Genomic DNA, 19936 nt, shown 5'->3' on the forward strand with positions numbered 1-19936 from the left:
ATTACACTCGATGCGGTCACTTGTTCTTTCCTCACAATCTTCAGGATCAACACGTTAAATTCATTAGTGTATGACTGTACTTACACACAAGTGATGTGATAAGTACAAAATGTACGAGACTACACTGGTTTAGTTTTTAATTAGAGCTTGTATTAATTAGTGTATAATTAAATAAATAATAAAACGACATGCTCACTCAAATGAATCTGATTGAGTGAAATTTGTGTCATATACTTTGATTCACCCTACCTAAATTATCTGATTTTGATTTTGTTTCCATAAACCTCGAGGTGAAGAAAAGGTACATCCTCTAACCAGATCCTTCCTTGCCTCGCAAGTAAACTTGGGAAGAGAATAAAATTAAATTCTTTCCCATTTACAGCAAACCGCGAAATCTTTATATTAAAATAGGAACATAGTACAGCCAAACACGCCCTTCAACCACCACACAGACTCGCGCACCACGCTGGACTCTCCAAAACCAAAAAACAAAAAAACAAAGAAAAAGGAAAAACAATTACAAATATATATTACCGGGTCCCACATGCGGGTTGGACCGGACCGGATTAGACCGGCCTAAAATAGCCGAGATATAAAAAAATAGGAGAGAAAGCGAAAGAGAGAGTGAGAGAGTCCAACTCAAATAGAGAGAGAGAGAGAGAGAGAGAGAGAGAGACAAGAAGAAGACGAGTCCCACCCAGAATAAAGCTTTTTCTCTCCTCTTCAAAATTTGGTCAGAGCCTGACACGTCACGCTTTATCAGTCACTGACCGGCGCCGACGTGGACATGTGCCTTCTTCTCGCTCTCAACCGCGGACGAAGGTCATCGCGATTACGGGTTGGTTGAAACCGATTCTCTAATCCTCCTTGTCTGAGTTTTGGGTTTCTGATTTCATGGGGATTAGCCTTCTTTCTTTCCTTGATTTTCTTTCAGGCGGTTTTGTGATCGATTGCCAAAACATTGATGGATTTTTGGGGATTTTGACTGTGGATAATTCATGATCGTTTGAGACTTTGAACCTTTAGTGTTGATTTCCTTTTTTTTTTCTAGGGTTTTTTTAAATGTTTTGGGATTCTATGTTTGATTTTAGAGTCGTGTAGTTTGAGTACTGTTTGAATTTTCAGTTCAAACGAACTCTGGATTTTGAGTATGTGGATTTTGTTTAATTTATTTGGTTCAAAGATTGTGGATTCTGGATGATTGTACATTTTTCTTTTTATTTTTTTTGGTCGAAGATTTGGTTTTGATTTTTTTTTAATTGTAAAACAAAATTTTGATTTTATCGGGGCTATTAATTGACTAAATACAGCAGTTAGTATGATTTGATATGTGATGTGTTTGTTATGGGAATTGTTATGGCTGCAATTGTTGTTGGATTGAATGAGGCATTGATTTTGATAGTTTTCTGGTTGCCAGATAGACGGATTCTAGTTGGTTTGAGTTAGTGGGATGGGCCCTGAACTGGAGCTGAAACCGAATTCAGAAGCTGCAATGGGAGTTTCGGCGGTGAAGGAGACTGGTGTGATCCATATAGATCAAGATGAGAAGTTTATGCCCTGTGTGAGCAACTACAAGGATAGTATTTTCAACATGGAAGCCTCGTTTGCGGAACACACTAGCACATCAAATAGACAGGAAAATCAGGAGATAAATATTACCGGATGTGGCGGTTCGAATGATGACGTTCAGATGGTTGAGGATGAATGCCAGGATTTGACAGAGAGCTCGAGTTCTTTTGGTGATACAGTATCTGGGACACAGAATGGCATGAGTGTGGATGGTGATGAAGTTGAATCGCGGTATTGTGCAAATCCGTCGGTGTCACTATATGATGGATATTCTGATGCATTTCATACAAGGTACATCTGTTTGATTTTGTTTTTAAAGATGAATATCTTAAATTTAATTTAGTTATTTGTTTATTTTCTTTTCTGCCCTGCTTAATTTTTGGGTGGTTGGAGTATTTTTGGACAATCTACTTTGATGTTGAAGCATGGCAGTGGTTGTTCAGGAATATTTGTTTATATTCTAGGATGATTACATATAGTGGATGTGTTTTCCCATGACCATTCTCAAGAAATAGTAATTTGTATGCTGGACTTATAATTTTGTAGTTATTTCTAATGCTAATTTGCTAGTTGAACTATAAATTTTATCGATTACCTGTTTAAACATAATATATATAATCTCTCTATACGTTTTTGCATAGTTTATAATAGAAAATTTTAGCAATCAACATGGTTGGAGGGTTAGGGATGGGGATTCATTTCCAAATTGATGAAAAGTGACTTTTTTGGGGGTGGGGGCATTATTTTAGCCTCTAGGAGGATATGCAATGGAAATTGGATCTTAATTTTGCCTTTTACTAAGGCCCTAATGAATTTCACATGCCTCAAGTTCTTGGGTATACTAATGAAATGACTTGGTCCCAAGCTTTCATTGTCAACTTTGCTTGCATGTTTCTATACTCCAAAATTTTGCTCTCATTCCTGAACTTGAATGAGTTGGATTTGACTGGAATGCTAGTTCTAGTATTTCCTGATATACGTTTTTTGTAGTTACGTTAGTGTGAATGTCTTAAATTATCCACAGTTATTAAAGGCTACTCATCCTTAGATATTGCTATTAAAACATGGGTAACTATCAAACGGTTCATTTCTAAATTTGATGTTCTTATCTGCTCAGTCACATCAACAACCTGTGTTTGATTGATCATTAGTTCTGTTGTGCATCATTCAAAGGTATAGTTAAAAGTATTGTGAATTTGTGATCCATAGTACTTGGTCTTTTTTTTAGTGAACCCTTATTGTTATCATGAGTCATAAGTGTATGTATGGCTGTCTTGCTTTCCTGTGTTATATATGTCACATACCCTTCCCTTTATTCGTGTGTCTAATTTATAGGAAGAAAAAGTTGACTGGTCACTGGAGGAAATTTATTCGGCCCCTTATGTGGCGCTGTAAATGGCTAGAACTGCAGATTAATCATTAGTTCTGTTTGATTGATCATTAGTTCTGTTGTGCATCATTCAAAGGTATAGTTAAAAGTATTGTGAATTTGTGATCCATAGTACTTGGTCTTTTTTTTAGTGAACCCTTATTGTTGTCATGACTCATAAGTGTATGTATGGCTGTCTTGCTTTCCTGTGTTATATATGTCACATACCCTTCCCTTTATTCGTGTGTCTAATTTATAGGAAGAAAAAGTTGACTGGTCACTGGAGGAAATTTATTCGGCCCCTTATGTGGCGCTGTAAATGGCTAGAACTGCAGATTAAGGAACTTCAGTCTCAGGCCCTGAAATATGATGAAGAAGTTGAAAAATACAATAAACTAAAGCATTTTGAATATGGAGGTTACACAGCAGAAGGTTTTGATGGAAAGTCCATACCGTTTTCAAGTCAAATTCAAAGAAGCACAGTCATGAAAAGGAAGAAAAGAAAGAGAGTTGAAGATACAACTGATATACCATCATTTATATCAAACCATAAACTGTTTTCCTATTATGGTAAGATGTTCAGAAATTGTGCTTTATGAATATTTGCCAGGTAAACTCTGATTTATGTGTTCATTTGCTTTCTGCTTCTTCAGAAAATATAAAGTCCGGTGCTAATGGTGGTTCCATAGAAGATGACTGTGGTAATTTGGGTAAGTATGGATATCAATTTAACTAAAAACCTTGCTTTTGTACATATGGTTCTTCTTTGTTATATGCACAACATAAGCATACATGTATATCTCTATCCTTTTCTGTAACTTGCTATTTTTCAATCATTGTATAAGAGTCATATTAATTTTATTGTGGCTTGGATCAAGGCAGATGATCCACGTGTTTTTATGTGATTTTATTTGTTAAAGGCCTTGCATTGCCTAGCCACTTTGAGTTTTGTCGGCTAACCGTCACCTGGTTCTGAAATTGAAGGCTAGAACAAAGTATACATTATTTTTTTAGCTGGTAAAAATAATTATGTCATCAATAAGTTTGAGATTAAATTCAGAGATTGAATTTAGGCTCAATAATATGTACACATCATTTTCTGTAGAAAATGCTGTCGTCTTTGTTTTTTCTTTTTTACTTCAACTGATTTATTTAGATAGTATAAAGTTTGAGGTTTTCAAGGGATGAATATGGTAATCTAAGACATTTTGGGTTTACCTATTATATGATGCTGCTTTCTTTTTTATCTTCTAAAACTTTTTATTAATGTGCAGCTGGTAAAAGTATTCATGGCATCAATGAGTTTGAGATTGAATTCAGAGATGGTGATAGTACATTGGAAGATACTCTTCGGAAGATTGAATTAGTACATTCACAAGTCTGCCAGTTGAAGACCCGAATCGACAAGGTGGTGAAGGAAAATCCTGCACTGTTCTGCTCTGCTCGAAGTCCTGCACTTGAAATTGGGAATGATTTACTTGCAGAAACTCTACCAGATGCAGCTCAGCATATTTTTGAGTGTAATATGGGATCTTTTCTTTTGCCTGGGAGTGCAGTTTCAACTCTTGAGGGGCAAAACCCTCTTCCTGGTATAACTGAGGACACAGATCAGCCTTGGGTTGGCATTGAACAAGAAAATGTAAGTTTTTCTTTAATGAATTGATTTAACTTTCCTCTTTCCTTTTTTTTTTTTGGTTTTAAGAAATTGTAATAAATTAAATTGACCATGCTTATCATTTAGATTCTACCGAAGAGTCTTTCCTTATTTTGTTGGTTTTAAAGCAATCAATTGTAATAAATTAAATTGACCATGCTTTCTTCTTTAAGCTTGAATAATCTGTGGAAAAGATTTTGGCACCATTGAAAGTTTATATGTCATCTCCTGCTGTGTATGAGTTGACATAAATCGGTCTTTTTTTTGGTTTTGGTTCAATCATACTGGTTTTGGTTCTGCAAATTTCAAATTACTGCAATCATCCGCCCCCTTTTTTTCCAGTGTGATACCAATCCGTGTCTGTTCTTTTTGCTTGTTCAAGTGAAATTGGGTCTTGAAAATGTTTAGTGGGGTTCCGACTTCCATGGTTCAATCATGAAGAGGGACTGACTTTGCCTTCATGTATTCAGGGGGAGGATGGAGACGTTGAACCCAATGCATTTGTCAAGAAAGAGCCACACTGTTCTGAAAACAATAAAGATCAGGTCATACAGAAGCCTCTCCTATCAAGCGCACAGCAGAAAAGTACTTTCTCTGTTCCAGCTTCAAAAACTGTCCCAAAAAAATCCAGCAAACCTAATGCCACTCAACAACCTGATTCCACTACAAGGACTGAACACCCTTGGAACACAAGAAATCGTGGGAAGCGTAAACCTGGTAGGTGGAGCAAGAAATCGTAGAGTTAGCTGGACTAGAAGTGACTGAATATCATTTGTTATGATATTACTGTATATGGTGCTTATTCTGCTGTACATGCTCAACTCTCTCACATGCACATATGATTTCATCTGTACATGCTTCTTAATTAGGCAGACACTTTAGTCTCATGGGAGGTTTTGTTGTTTAATTGATTTCGGCAATATACATCAATCATCCTTGTGTTATACTGTAGAGAAATATTTAGTTTTCATTTTGGCTTTTCAACTTTATAGTTTTATGGAGCAAAGGCGGATTGCATTGAACCTTTGGCCCCGTCTTCTCACCTCTTGCTTGAACACCAATATTCTTAGATACCCTTCTTGAGCAGATATCATTTACATTGATAAAGACTTTGCACAATTTTGTCTCTGTTACAACAATCCTATACATAATATACTGGAGTTTTCTTTTGGGGTTAAAGGAAAGGTTTGGGAAGAGCAACCAGGCGTTGTCTCTATCAACGAGAGGATATTTATGGTCTCGTTTCATTTCCGCCTAGGTTATTCTTATGTTGCTAATTTCTTCATGAACATTCTTCTGGAAATCTTTACAGAAATGAGTGCTAATACTGTTGCGGTTGGCACAAATAGGACATCGGGGACGTTCTTGATCATTTTCAGCTGGGGAAGATCCTCCCCAGCACTTTTTGCAGCCAAGGCCGCTGGAGGCGTCACCATTCCAGCGAACACAGTAGCGTGATCAGCCCGGCTAGGTTTAACGTTCTCGTTCATAAATGTGACAAATTCCTTCTCTTTTTCTCCAGGCGTAGCCAACTGTTTCCACTTATCGAAGAAATCCTGTTGAAAGTTGAACGTGTTATAGAGAACCGAACCTAAAACAAGAAGTCTATAGAGCAAGTTTGGCAAGTGAAGTTTGAATCGACTTTTACTTCCTTCAGTCGGGGCGCATCGTAGTGTCTACCGGGCATAGCGGCATTGAACGTGCTGGATAAGATTGTGTTAAAGGCAAAATTAGATGCATCGATATGGTAATCGTGAAAATGGAGTACGTATAACTTGCATTAGAAAACAATTGTGATCACAAACTTACGTGAAAAGGTCAACGCATGGCAGCGTGAAACTGTTCAAATGTTGTGTCACTATCCTGGCTTATAAACTGCTGGTGCACTGCTCCCATTGCAACACTGAACATCTTCGCCGACGCTGTTGTGCATGTCAATGAACTCAACGTTGTTAGAGGTTATATGAAGTCATTCTGAGTTCTGTAACTAAAGAAGTAGGACTCCATCTGAATGCCGACTACCATAAGATGAGAAAAGAACGAAGATGAAACAGAGAAGAAACCTTGGGTCATGGTACTCATTAATAATCCCATTCTTTAGCAGTTTTGTCGCACAGACCAATAACAATTTGTAATGTTCTTACACTATGAGTTTAGGTTGGAAGGTTATAGATATGTAATGTCTTGTTGACTCGTTGCAGAGCAAGGTATTGATTCCTTGAAATCTCTGGTTCTTCCTTTTGAAGAAAGTAGTCAAGAAACTTGAGCTTGGGAAGGTATCAACTATCAAACATGCCTCATAGGGTAATGAACTGATGCGTCCCCGGTTGTTGCCTACATATATTCCTTTCTTCTTTTCTCATGAAATACTTACACTATATTCCTTCCTTTCGAAGAGCTTGCTAAGATTTGTGAAAGCAGAAGGAGACTGAATCTGCCTCTGTTTACGAAGTGGATCCCTTTCACGTTCGGCGGCAGACCAGACCTTCTGTGGAGCACTTCACACATGAGCAGGAGTTCGATAGCGCCATGGTCTGTGGATGGAGAACATGTGATACCAGCCGAGCTCGCACAAAAAAAAAAACTGTAAAAAACAAAATCCAGAAAAACAGAGCACTGCTCAGATACCAAATAGAATAGTATATTACACTCTTAATTCATCTATACACACTAATGTCATATATATAATCTAGTAAACGTACACTTTAACAACAATTCGTTCCTTAATTCCCTCAGTGAATCACGGAGTCATTCACGCTAACACTACACGCCGGCCTACGGCGGCCGAAATCTCGAAATATCCGCATGGTGCCTAAAAATTTGAAATTTTGAGGTTCCGGGGGGCCCACGCCGGCGATGCAGCTCCGGCCGGCACATACATGAGCGTCGGGAGGAGGAGAGTGCGGCTATGCTAGTCGGCGTTGTCATTGCGCATTGCCGGTGGCCTGAATCGTCGAATCCACACTGTGCGGACAATGCAGACGTCCGCAACCGAGAAGCTCTATATAATATAACTCAAATCGGTTAGATTAAGTATAGCATATGACTAAGTTCATTTCCGAAATCGATCTTTCGTTGCCAAAAAAAGATTAGTTGGCTTGTAGTTCAAAGCGAAAATTGTTTCATAAATTAGTCCATATAATTTGTTGTCTAAACTACGCCACAGAAAATTTTATCACTAGTTAACCACCTTGTATTAGAGCAAAGAAGCGCAAAGTTTGAAAGCAGAATTACATATTATGTAGATGCATGGCATTTGTTCAGGCGGATAAGAACAAAGCAAAATTTCTTATTCTATTTAAAAAAATCGTTTAAATGGATTTTTTAATCAAGTTATTTTAAAAGGACTATTTAGTCTTCTCTTGTCAGGTGGGAGGTTGTGAGTTTGTAATGAGTCGAATTGGTTGGGATTCTAAGTCAATTTGTTGGGATATTGAGGTGTTGACAAGAGCAAGCTAGGTTTTGTGTTCTTTTACTAAATTTGTTACATTGATTTTTGTTTTGTTCAGTATTTCATATCTATGTAGATTGTAGGATACATTTATCGATTTTTTTTTTGCGGAGTTGATCATATCTAAATTGCTTATGTTATTTATCTGTAACGTAATGTGTTACAGTAACTATATAATGTAATTTATAATGTAAGACTTGATCAGGTCCCATTTCTGACTATTGCAAATGTTTCTGGTCCATCCCGTATGACCCCGTCAGTACGTATTAAGCATAAGTTACCTTGGTTCATCATTCGTCTGAAGATCGAGGTCTGTGACATCTTCTATAGCTTCTTTTTGCTTGCTCTTAATTTGTCTTTGAACCACTCCATATGATGCTCCACTATCACCTCGAAGCATCCATCATCATGATCATTTAGGTACCCAGAAATCCCTGAATGATGCTGTTATGTGGCAAACGAATGGTTGAATGCCTCAGCAATAAGCCAATAACCACATAGCCAAAAGAGTATCTTAACTGAATTCACCTTATTATTTTACTGATTAACAAATCTGCTCATGGTTATATAATAAAAATAAGTATTTGTATAGAGAAAAAGAAAAATCCCCTTACTGCAATGACAATTGAATTTTTGGTATATATGATATTATTCGCTGAAGTGTTCATCAAGACAAGAATGGTTCACATGAAATGTGATTACACTAGGATTCTAGGAAATGACGTTTAGATATTGATAACTTCTAGAATTGTCTTCGGTTACAGTTGAATCTTTTTAGGTTCTTGTCCACTATAATCGTTGGTTTAGTAGGGAGGGGTGTTTGTGACATATTGTGTTCACCATTGTAATCTCTCTCATGTTGTAACTCTGGATTTATATTTATATACATTTACTTTTCTCAAAAAAAAAAAACACCCCATATGTTGAATTGGATTACACACACACTCTCTCTCTTTCTCTCAAGTCGTAACATAACAAACTGCTAGCAACCAGTCAACCACTAAATTATTGGGGAAGTTTTTCATATAACTACCACATTTTATTTATTTATAAAATAAAATATTTTTGAATTTACATTGTAATCCATGTTGGTTATTTGTAACACAAGGCTTTTAAATATATACATGTTAAATTTGTTTAAAAAAATTGTTTTGGCTAGCAAGCCATGTTTTGGTTATAATAGTATATATAACCCAATTCTTAATTCTTAATTGTACTGAAACCCAAACAAGAGTTGAATGAGAGTACCGCAATCGAAATTTCCCCTTTTGTTTCATTTTCGGATGAGAGTAATGGAAAATTGCTCTAACCATACAAATAAAAATCATCAACAATTCCATCACACTTCGAAAATGTATACACGAACAACCACACATGCTTGAACATGGACACTAGACCTATCAAAAGAGATTGTTGATCGGCTTGTAAACTGGGTCGGCTCCAAAAAGGTAGTTATGAAAGATCTTAAAGATTTGTGAACTAGGTTCGGTTTGAGAAATTGGATTTTGAGGAAAGGGGTTTAGAAGAAGGAGCGGGAAGAGGTTTCTTCGAATTCGAACTATTAGCGGTGATCTCATCATGTTTTCGCTTTGCTTTCGCTACATTTTCCGTATAAACTTGAGAAGGTGAACATTGTTGGCTCATGCTATGGACTGATATGTTTGGAGGAGAAATTAGATATAATTTTGTGTAACCATTTGATAAGAGAAACCCGATTTATTAGTAAACCAATTTTTTTAGATCCCGTGTGCTGTTTTACGGGTTTGGGTTCGATGAAAGTATAATTATAAGATTGTTCTTGGCTATAGATCTGTGGGTCTAAATGGTGTACTGAATACTGAAGTTGCAATATTCAGGATCATTGTTGGGGAATGGAGTATGAGCAAGTGTGTGGAAATGGAATCTTGTATGGTGGCTCACTACATTGGATTGAAACCAATCCATTTGGTGTTCTAGAATCATCTTATTTGGTCTTGTGTACGAGGAATTTACATACTCAATCCCAATGAGAATAAAAATGCAGATACACATGAGATGTTGACAAGACCAAGCTAGGTTTTGTGGAACTATTATTTTCCTTAAAAAAAAGTTACATTCATAATTCTAAAAAAAAACCATGAATGTACATTCAGTCCATATCAAAAAAATAAGTTGATACGCAACTTTACACCAAACAATCTGTTGATATGTAACTTTTGCGTACGGGGTTAATAACATGAATTGTATTCAAAGTTACATTCATAATTCATAGGAAATACACAATCATTAATAAAGATATATAAGTTTCTTAATTTTAGACTTTATTTTGTTTTTTTTCTTCAATTTACGATCTTTAAGTTCTTTTCATTCACCTCTTGGCTTCATGTAAAGACCATCAAAAACATCAACAAATGCTTACCTGACAATAAAAACAACAAATCTCGATTGCACTCCATTAACATAATAATGATAATACTCATCATTGTATATCATAAGTAAACTGAGCTTAAAAGTTGTTTCCGTAAAACTTGTAAAAGGTAACATAAGGTTTTTTTATCTAGCTTGTTATACAATTCTTGTTCTTTTTTTTGCTTCTACGTACTACCATATCTTTTTTTTCCTCAAGTTTATAGGTTAACCAGGTGGTTACGACAATTTCTCTCTCTTTAATCAGCTCATCCATGTCATTTTTTTGTTTAAATTGGGGCACAAAAACCAGACAACATAGATTCTAAATTAAACAAACTAAGTTTAGGGTCAATGAAACTATTTGTTTTTCTAAAAAAAACCATCACACTCACATATAAAAAAATTACACCATTTTATACCCTTTATGGTGAGAAACTTTCCATTGAGTTGAGCAGCAAGCCAACTATGCCAATTCAAATTATATGTATTAGAAAATATAGTAAAATGAGATGCACCACTCTAAACACGCTTAGCACTTGGGACACCCCCTAAAGAGATGAATGAGAGTTTCGTCTGCTTAATTATATAGCTTGAATTCATAAAACCACGCCTAGAACGTTTGTCACTACAAACCAATAACAATGTACGAAACATACTTAAACTATGAGACAAGGTTCGAAGGTGAACATTGTTGGCTCATGCAATGGACTGATATGTTTGGAATAGAAATCAGATATTTTTTTGTGGAACCCTTCGACAAGAGAGACCTGATTATTAGTAAACCAACTTTTCAAGTCTCGTGTGTTGTCTTACTGGTTTGGGTTCGATGAAAGTATACTTGACTATAAGATTGTTCTTGGTTGTAGATCTGTTGGTCCAAATGGTGTACTAAAAACTTAGGTTGTGGTACTCAGGGTCATTGTTGAGGAATGGAGTTATAAGGAAAACCTGGAGTATGTGCAAGTGTGTGGAAAGAGAATCTTGTATGGTGGCTTACTACATTTTATTGAAACCAATCCATTTAGTGTTTTAGAATCATCTCATTTGGTCTTGTATGAACTTACAGACTCAATTCCAATGAGAATAAAAATGATGTATCTGTGTTGACAAGAGCAAGCTAGGTTTTGTGGAAATATTCTTTTCCTTAAAAAAAAAACTTACATTCATAATCCTAAAAAAACATGAATTTACATTCAGTCCATACTAAAAAAATCAATTGATACGCAACATTTACACCAAACAATCTGTTCATATGCAACTTTTGTGTCCGGGGTTAATAACAAGAATTGTGTTAAAGTTACATTCATAATCCATAGGAAATACATGATAATTAATAAAGCCATATAAGTTTCTTAATTTTAGGCTTCACTTTGTTTTTTTTAATTTACGGTCTTTAACTGCTTTTCATTCACCTCTTAGCTTCATTTAAAGACCATCAAAAACAATAATGGAGGTTGACCTGACAATAAAAGCAACAAATTTTGATTGCACTCCCTTAACTCATTACTGAATAATACTCATCATTGCATAGCATAAGTAAAACTGAGCTTAAAAGTTGTTTCTGCATAACTTGTAAAAGGTGACATAAGGTTTCTATTTAGCTTGTTACACAATTTTTGATTGTGCACTATTCACGTATTTAAAATTCCATGTATTACTGTACAAATACACATCCATTACGTATTCATGTACGAGTACATATTGTTTTGGTATTTCTGTACGTATAAATACTATTCAATGTACATACTGTCTCAGTAAATATTAATTACTGATTTACCCTTCTGAAATTACTTTTTACATTTACTGAAAGTAATTTATATTTACATTTACTGTATGTAAAATAAATTTACATTTACCGTACGTAAATCACTTTTACATTCACCGCACGTAAAAGTAAATTACAAAATTACCCTTCGAAAACACTGTTCACGCGCCGCCGCACGTGGCGGCGCGTGGGGTACACGCGCCACTCACCGGCGACCTCGCGTGGCGCTCACGCGCCACTCACTGTGGCAGTGCGTGGGCCCCACGCGCTGAGCCTAACGCCGGCGCGTAGCACGCCACCCACTGTGGCAGCGCGTGGGCCCCACGCGCCGAGCCTAACGCCGGCGCGTAGCACGCCACCGCCGCCCTAAAACTCCGCCTTTCTTCCCCCACCACACCTACACGACCCAAGGCCGCCTCCACACCTTCCACGCGCCGCCTAAGGCGGCGGTAATCTCCATCTCTCCACCTTCTCCGATCTGACTCCAAACAAGCCAAAATCCAACAACAAACACACACAATCCATCAATTACATCAAACCATATCTTGATTTAAGCTACAAACTCCGATTTAGCACCGAAGAGGCTCGGATCGCCGGCAGTGTTCTATCCTTTGGGATGAACTTGAATCGATGCGATTTGACCCCCAATTTGGTGGCAGAGGGTGCCAAGGGTGAGGATCGGCGTTGAGGTGCTCTCCTCTGAGCCCTTGGGTCGCCGGAGGTGGTGGTTCGAACGGCGGCGGTTTTGCAGAAGCTTGATGTCTTCTGAGGGTGGTCGTGCGACACCTTTGGGGTGGGTGGTGAGACTCACGGCGGCCGGTGAGGTTAGATCGCCGGTGGGCAGTGAGGAAGGGAGAGAGAGACTCGGGGAGGGTGAGAGAGAAGGAGGGAGGCGCGGGTGAAGGGTTTCCAGAAATGGAAACCCTAATCCCTAAATTTTTCTATTTATACTTGTTTCCAAAATCGGAAACGAACTCCCGACGTTAATAACTTTCACCTCCGACGTCCGATTCGAACGTGTCACATGTCCACACACTCATATCGACGAGCTCTACGACTTCCGTGAAGAAAGTTTTCACAAACAATTGACGGAGTAAAAGTCGATATATACATTGCTGAAACGTAACGTTTTTACTAAATAACGTTCCGAAACGTTTCCGTTCAGGTTTCGAAATTTTGCAAGCAATCCAAATTTCATTTTAATGAATTTCAAAACTTAATAGAAATTAAACAATCCAAACATCGTTCCGAAAAATCGGGTTATTACAAAGGGTATTAACTGGTGTAATTTTTTTTTGTTCGAGTGTAATGGTATTTTTTTAAAGAAAAGAATAGTTTCATTGACCCTAAACTTAGTTTGTCAAATTTAGAATCTCTGTTGTTTGGTTTTTTTGCCCCATTTTAAACAAAACTATGACATGGATGAGTTGATTAAAGGGAGAAAAATTGTTGGTAACCACCTGGTTAACCTATAAACTTGAGCGGAAAAAAAGATGTGGTAGTACATAGAAGCAAAAAAAGAACTCGTAAAACCAGAATTTGTTGAACAGTAACCGATTATTACTGTTACGGCATTTAAAGGTTTACGAAACGTTTCTAAATTCTTTTCTTATCTTTTCAAGGTGATCGATAAATCAAGGAAAGGAATTATCTTCGGAAATTGTGGAATTACGCTCGAGTTGATAAGGTGAGTAAAATCTCACATATTTACGAATCTACCCTTGCGTAGATTCTAAGAGTTTTAAATATTGAAATACGACATGTATATGATATAGTGGAATATATATATATTTGTATAAATGGTAAATAAGTACAATATGAGGTGTGATTATTGTACGTGGTTTTAACATGGTGTTTGTCAAACGTTTTGTCTTCAGACGTGTTTATGAAATATGACATGTATATTATATAGCGGATTATATATATATATTGTATAAATGGTAAATAGGTACATATATATATATAGTTTGCTATATAATGTACTGTTATGATTTTATCGTGATGATGTCATTTTGATGACGGAATTTATATATCGAGTATGTGATTCTGATTGTACAATATGAGGTGTGATTATTGTACGTGATTTTAACATTGAGATTGTTAAAATGTTGATTTGTCTTCGGACTTGATTTTTGTACAATATGAGGTGTGATTATTGTACGTGTTTGGCAAGTCGGAACTTAGCCTTTGGCCGGGCGAAAGTTACGATACAGTTAGAGCTCTAGTCTGTCTGCCGGAGTACTGCATGTGAGGTAACGGGTGGTTATCGGCTCATGAGTACTCATATTGTTTTGGATGTTGGGTAGCGGGTGGTTGCCCAATATCGGCAGTGTACTACGTGAGGGGTAACAGATGTGTACCAGCGTTCATTAGTACCCGTATTATAAATGTATTTGGGTAACCAGAAGGGTTCCCGATTTCTCATGAGCACTTTCTTTTCATTGTTTTTGGGACAACCAGATGGGCCGTCCATTATCTCATGAGTGCATTTATATTTGTTGATTGTGGAATTTCGTATATTTTCATATGCGAGTTATATTTTCATTTTACTCATACGAGCTATAAGCTTACCGGGTTTGTGTTTACAATCCTGGTGCACCAATTCGATGGTGTAGGGGATAATTCCGCAGGTGTCGATTAGTGGAGATTGAGAGACGACTCCGGAGACTCGAAGTTGTTTATTATCCTGCTTGTGGTGAGGTTTCTAGTGCGGATTTATGTGTGAGAACTTGTGAGGATTTATTTGTGAGTTTTGTGAGAAATTGTGAGGATTATTACATTTCCATTTTATGTAATGTTGAATTATAAATTTGGTTTGTAATAATTGGTTGTCTGAGTTGTATTGTGAACTCAGTAATGATCCGCTGTGCATTTAAAACGATTTCGATACGTTGAGATTGTTTTGGTGATTTTCGACTTTGAAATTTTGAGTTTTCGGCTCGAAATTTTAGGGTCGTTACACCCTTTATGGTGAGAGACTTTCCACTAAGTTGAGCAGCAAGCCAACTATGCCAATCCAAAGTATATGTATTATAAAATGTAGTAAACTTAGATGCACCACTCTAAACACGCTTAGAACTTGGGACTTCCCCTAAAGAGGTCAATGAGATTTTCATCTACATAATTATATATCTTAAGTTCACAAAACCACTCCTAGAACTTTTGTCGCAACATACCAATAACAATGTATGAAACATACTTAAACTATAAGACAAGGTTGGAAGGTTATATGTAATGTCTTGTGGACTCGGTGCAGAGCAAGGTATAAATTCCTTACTTTAGATCGATCTGGTTCTTCTTTCTAAAGATAGTTAAGCTTGGGAAGGCATCAAACATGCATGTGTGCTGTGTAGTTGTCTTCGATCGTAACTCGTAAGGCATCTCATATGTAATGAACTGATGAAGGTATGTTGGCCATTCATTCAGTTAATGAAGATCAATATTGCAAAAGGAGAAAAAGTAGGATCTGAATCAAGATAAACAAAGATGTTTCCTAGTGTGACTAGGAGAACATTATGTCACCGAGTTCTTGCCATAGAATGAGGTATCTCTTTCAATTTGATTGGGATTCTTTATGGATAGGTTGAGATATATTTGGAGTAATGTTTTCCCATATATTTTCAATTATAAGGTGATTAGTATTGAGTAGAGATTGTGATAGAAAAGGTATGTTGTTAAATGGATATATTCCATATGTATTTGGATTTTACCTTTTCTAGATAGAGTTTTATTAGGAAGGTTGTTAAGAAGGATTTCGATCCTTATCAATGTAATTGATGTCAAGGGCTGATATAAGAAGGCATTGACTTGACGCAAGGAAGGGGGTGAACATAGAGAGAAATATTCATCCAAAGAAGAGCTTATTGCTAGGAGATCTTAGTGACTCTATTGAAGAAGACCTAAGTGGCATAGTCGATCTGAGTGACAACAACGAAGACCTTTGTGGCAACATCGACGTTCTGAGTGAGGTCGATCATCTACGTGATTACAACGATCTTAATGAGGTTGCAATTGACACTTGAAGCAACGATCATAGTGAGGTTGTTTCAATACTCGATAATGATCATAATGAGGTTGTTTCAATACTTGATTGTGACTATCAAGTAAGAAGTATTTTACTTTTGAGAATTATATTATCATATATTAAGGTGTAATTTTTGTAATATGAATTGTTCAATAGAAAAATGAAATTCTTCTATATTTTCCGCTGCTATCACTCGTTATTATTATATCTTGTATTTTCAACTGATCCTTGAGGTTGTTGCCCACATATTTTCTTTTCTTCTTTTCTCATGAAATACGAATACCAACACTACTATATAACTCTAATCGGCTAAATTCCAATCTTCATTCATTTATAAGTATAGGCGTATAGCATACGATTGCGTTTATTTCAGAAATCGATCAGTACGTTGCAAAAACTAAAAAAGATTATTCGGTTTCTAGTTCAACAAGAGTTTCATAAATTAGTCCATAAAAGATGAAGAAAATCGGATGTCTAAATTGTATCACCTTGTATTTGGCATTTGTTCAGGAGGATAAGAACAAAGCAGATGTCACCTTAGACTAATAATGAAACAAGAATGGTCAAGTATATTATTGCATAACAAGATTAACTTCCAATCCTCGCATAACAATAATATTCAATAGATGGCGACATTTTACAGTATTGCTTTCAATTCTTTAGTTCGCTTCCATCAATAAAATTAACCTCTCAACTAAAAGGGAATAAAACAAGGTTACTGTAATTGCTAGATATAAATAAAACCAAGTCTGTAATGGATATGATCTATCGGTGGAACTAGACAAGATGCTGATGAGGTATAGTAAACGATGACATGGATGTTCCTGGAGTAAGTTTTTACCTCAATAAAAAATTCAGCCCAACAATCTATGCCGTTGCGTTGATGGAGTGTAATAAGCAACTGCGTAGAAGGTATATGTTGAACACTTGGTTGGTATTTTCTGCTGTTTTGATTGCTATATATGCTAACCGTGAAATGCTATAATGCATCATACATCTCACACAATCGATCACAAGCAGAACATTAAGCAAGGAGTAACAAGAAGAAAATGATGAGCTTCGTCTCAAAAGGGTCTGTTGGAGCCATTCTCCTTTTGGCAATCTTCTTGGTTAGTGAAGCTCAGCAATGTCGTCCAAGCGGAAGAATCAGAGGAAGGAAGCCTCCTCCTGGACAATGTAACACGGAGGATGACTCTGACTGCTGCAAAGCCGGGAAAATGTATCCAACATACACATGCTCGCCACCTATGTCTGGCAACACGCAGGCTTACCTCACTCTTAACAGTTTTGAAGCAGGCGGTGATGGAGGAGGCCCATCGGAATGTGACGGCCAGTACCACGATGACAACACTCCGGTTGTGGCATTATCCACCGGATGGTACAACGGTGGATCAAGGTGCCTTAAGAACATCAGAATTAACGGTAATGGGCAGAGTGTGGTGGCCATGGTGGTTGATGAGTGTGACTCTACTGAAGGGTGTGATGCAGACCACGATTACCAGCCTCCTTGTCCTAACAACATTGTTGATGCCTCTAAGGCTGTCTGGAAAGCCTTGGGTGTGTCTGAAGACAATTGGGGTGGCTTAGATATCACTTGGTCCGACGCTTAGTTACTGTCTACACAGCTTGTTGCATGCATTTGTTGCTTTTTGTTATGTATCTGTTGCATATATAATGTGTTCTAGCAGTTGTATAACTTAAGACTATATCATATATACATACTCGTGTTATCTAGATACAATTTCCGATTGGTATCTATTTACAGATGTTTCTGATCCCATCTCGTATGATCCCTTGATTCCCTTCAGTACATATTAAGCATAAGCACTTTGGTTTAACAACTGTGATGGTGAAAAGTCTGCGACACTTTAGGTAGCTTTTCTTTTCCTGTTCTTTGTCTCTGAACCAACCCATATGAAAAACCATCCACTATCACCTGGGATCATCCATCATCTAATTTCAGCTCAAGATGTTGAAGAAAATAAGTTTTGATATCATTTAGGTACCACAATGATGCTGTTGTGTAAATCTTTTTGTGGCAAACGTAATGGAATACTGGTTAAAACCATCAGCAATAACTAAATAGCCAAACGCATCTTGAGATACAAGAAGATATATTAACAAATTTGCAATTAAATTCTTTATACAGATCGATATGGTACCATTCTCCAAGATGTGCAGTAAGAAAGGAAGGGAAGATCACAGAAAATGTGAATATGTGATCACAGAGTTCAGTTTTCCCATGTGTTGAACAATTAGTAGTAATCCTAATCTTCCAATGGCATTGCTAAGTATCTATATGCAGGTTAAGAAGAACCCTCTAACCTAAGTAAAAGCAGTTCCTCAAAACATAAACTAATGACTGAATTTGTACACTGGCTGTTTAAGAATCTCTTTCCCCAGACTAGTGCAAGTCACACCTTAGCTACAGAAAATGGCACTAGTCTCGTCAAAGTTGGATGCATAAACGCAAGGTCAAACTTTATAGCCTCTGAAGATGTGTGCATCCTGTCTCCAGCCACAAAATGCTTTATTCTACCATCAACCTCAATAAAAATACTACCAACCTCTTTATTTGCTTGATTCTTCCACATCAAACTCTTAATATTGTCTGCATCACTCCACCTTCTCTTTCTGGCAAACAAGTTTCTCAACATGACATAATTTCCATCATTCCATGGCTCCAGGTTGATGGCCTGCTCCAGAATTTTGTTGGCTCTTGTGACATCCTCATAATACCCACCTGCAAAAAGAAAGGAACTAAAAATTATTCCATTGACATCGTAAGGCATGCTCTTGATCAACTTCTCAGCTTCCTTCAAGCACCCTGCCCTTCCTAAAAGATCTACCAGACAACCATGATGCTCAATCTGTGGAATGAGCCCAAAGTTTACCATTTTCCTAAACCAAAATTTCCCTTCCTCTACTAGACCACAATGATTACAAGCAGATAGAAGACCCAAAAAGGTTATATTGTTCGGCTTAAGCTTTTCTCGTTGCATCTCTAAAAAAACCTCTACTGCCTCCTTTCCATGTCCATTGACTGCAAACCCATTTATTAAAGCATTTCATGTAACGACCCCAAAATTTCGAGCTTAAAAACTCAAAATTTTAAAGTCGTTAAACACAAAATAATCTCAATGAAATTGAAATCATTTAAAATGTCACAGCGGATCAATTATGAGTTCTCAATACAACTCAGACAAACCAATTATTACAATCCAAATTTATAATCCATACATAAAATGGAAATGTAATAATCCTCACAATCACTCACAAGTCTCACAAATAAAACCACACCAATTCTCGCACACAAATCCATGCTAAAAACCTCACCATAAGTTGAATACGAACGACTTCGAGCCTCCGGAGTTATCGCTCAATCTCCACTAATCAACACCTGCAGAGTTATCCCCTACACCATCGTATTGGTGCACCGGGATTGTAAACACAAACCCGGTAAGCTTTACAGCTCGTATGAGTAAAATGAAAATATAACTCGCATATTAATATATACGAAAAATCACAAATCATCAAATATAAATGCACTCATGAGTCAATGGATGGCCCATCTGGTCGTCCCAAAGAAATAAGAAATAAAACACTCATGAGAAATTAAGTAACCCTTATGGTTACCCAAATGCATTTACATTACGGGTACCAAGAACGCTGGTACACATCTGTTACCCCTCTCGTAATACACCGCCGATATTGGA

At 37.0% G+C, this 19936-nt stretch overlaps 3 protein-coding genes across 3 annotated transcripts; 2 read left to right on the forward strand and 1 right to left on the reverse strand.

Annotated features, from left to right (window-relative positions):
• The first annotated feature begins 652 nt into the window (after positions 1 to 652).
• LOC126801880 (uncharacterized) lies at positions 653 to 5560 on the forward strand. Its single transcript, XM_050529358.1, has 6 exons — positions 653 to 838; positions 1418 to 1860; positions 3198 to 3508; positions 3592 to 3648; positions 4213 to 4577; positions 5063 to 5560. Exons 2-6 carry the CDS (start codon positions 1451 to 1453, stop codon positions 5330 to 5332), a joined length of 1413 nt encoding a protein of 470 aa, XP_050385315.1. The 5' UTR covers positions 653 to 838; positions 1418 to 1450; the 3' UTR covers positions 5333 to 5560.
• A 171-nt stretch (positions 5561 to 5731) lies between these two features.
• LOC126801892 (uncharacterized) lies at positions 5732 to 6599 on the reverse strand. The gene is given in 3 exon segments (XM_050529375.1): positions 5732 to 6148; positions 6235 to 6295; positions 6394 to 6599. Coding segments are annotated over 3 exon segments (462 nt in total). The 5' UTR covers positions 6504 to 6599; the 3' UTR covers positions 5732 to 5857.
• A 10641-nt stretch (positions 6600 to 17240) lies between these two features.
• LOC126801891 (kiwellin-1-like) lies at positions 17241 to 18018 on the forward strand. The gene has a single exon (XM_050529374.1). The coding sequence runs from the start codon at positions 17270 to 17272 to the stop codon at positions 17828 to 17830; it is 561 nt and encodes a 186-aa protein (XP_050385331.1). The 5' UTR covers positions 17241 to 17269; the 3' UTR covers positions 17831 to 18018.
• The last annotated feature ends 1918 nt before the right edge of the window (positions 18019 to 19936 follow it).

Source organism: Argentina anserina, chromosome 7 (assembly GCF_933775445.1).
Source record: "Argentina anserina chromosome 7, drPotAnse1.1, whole genome shotgun sequence".
Lineage (NCBI taxonomy): Eukaryota > Viridiplantae > Streptophyta > Magnoliopsida > Rosales > Rosaceae > Argentina > Argentina anserina.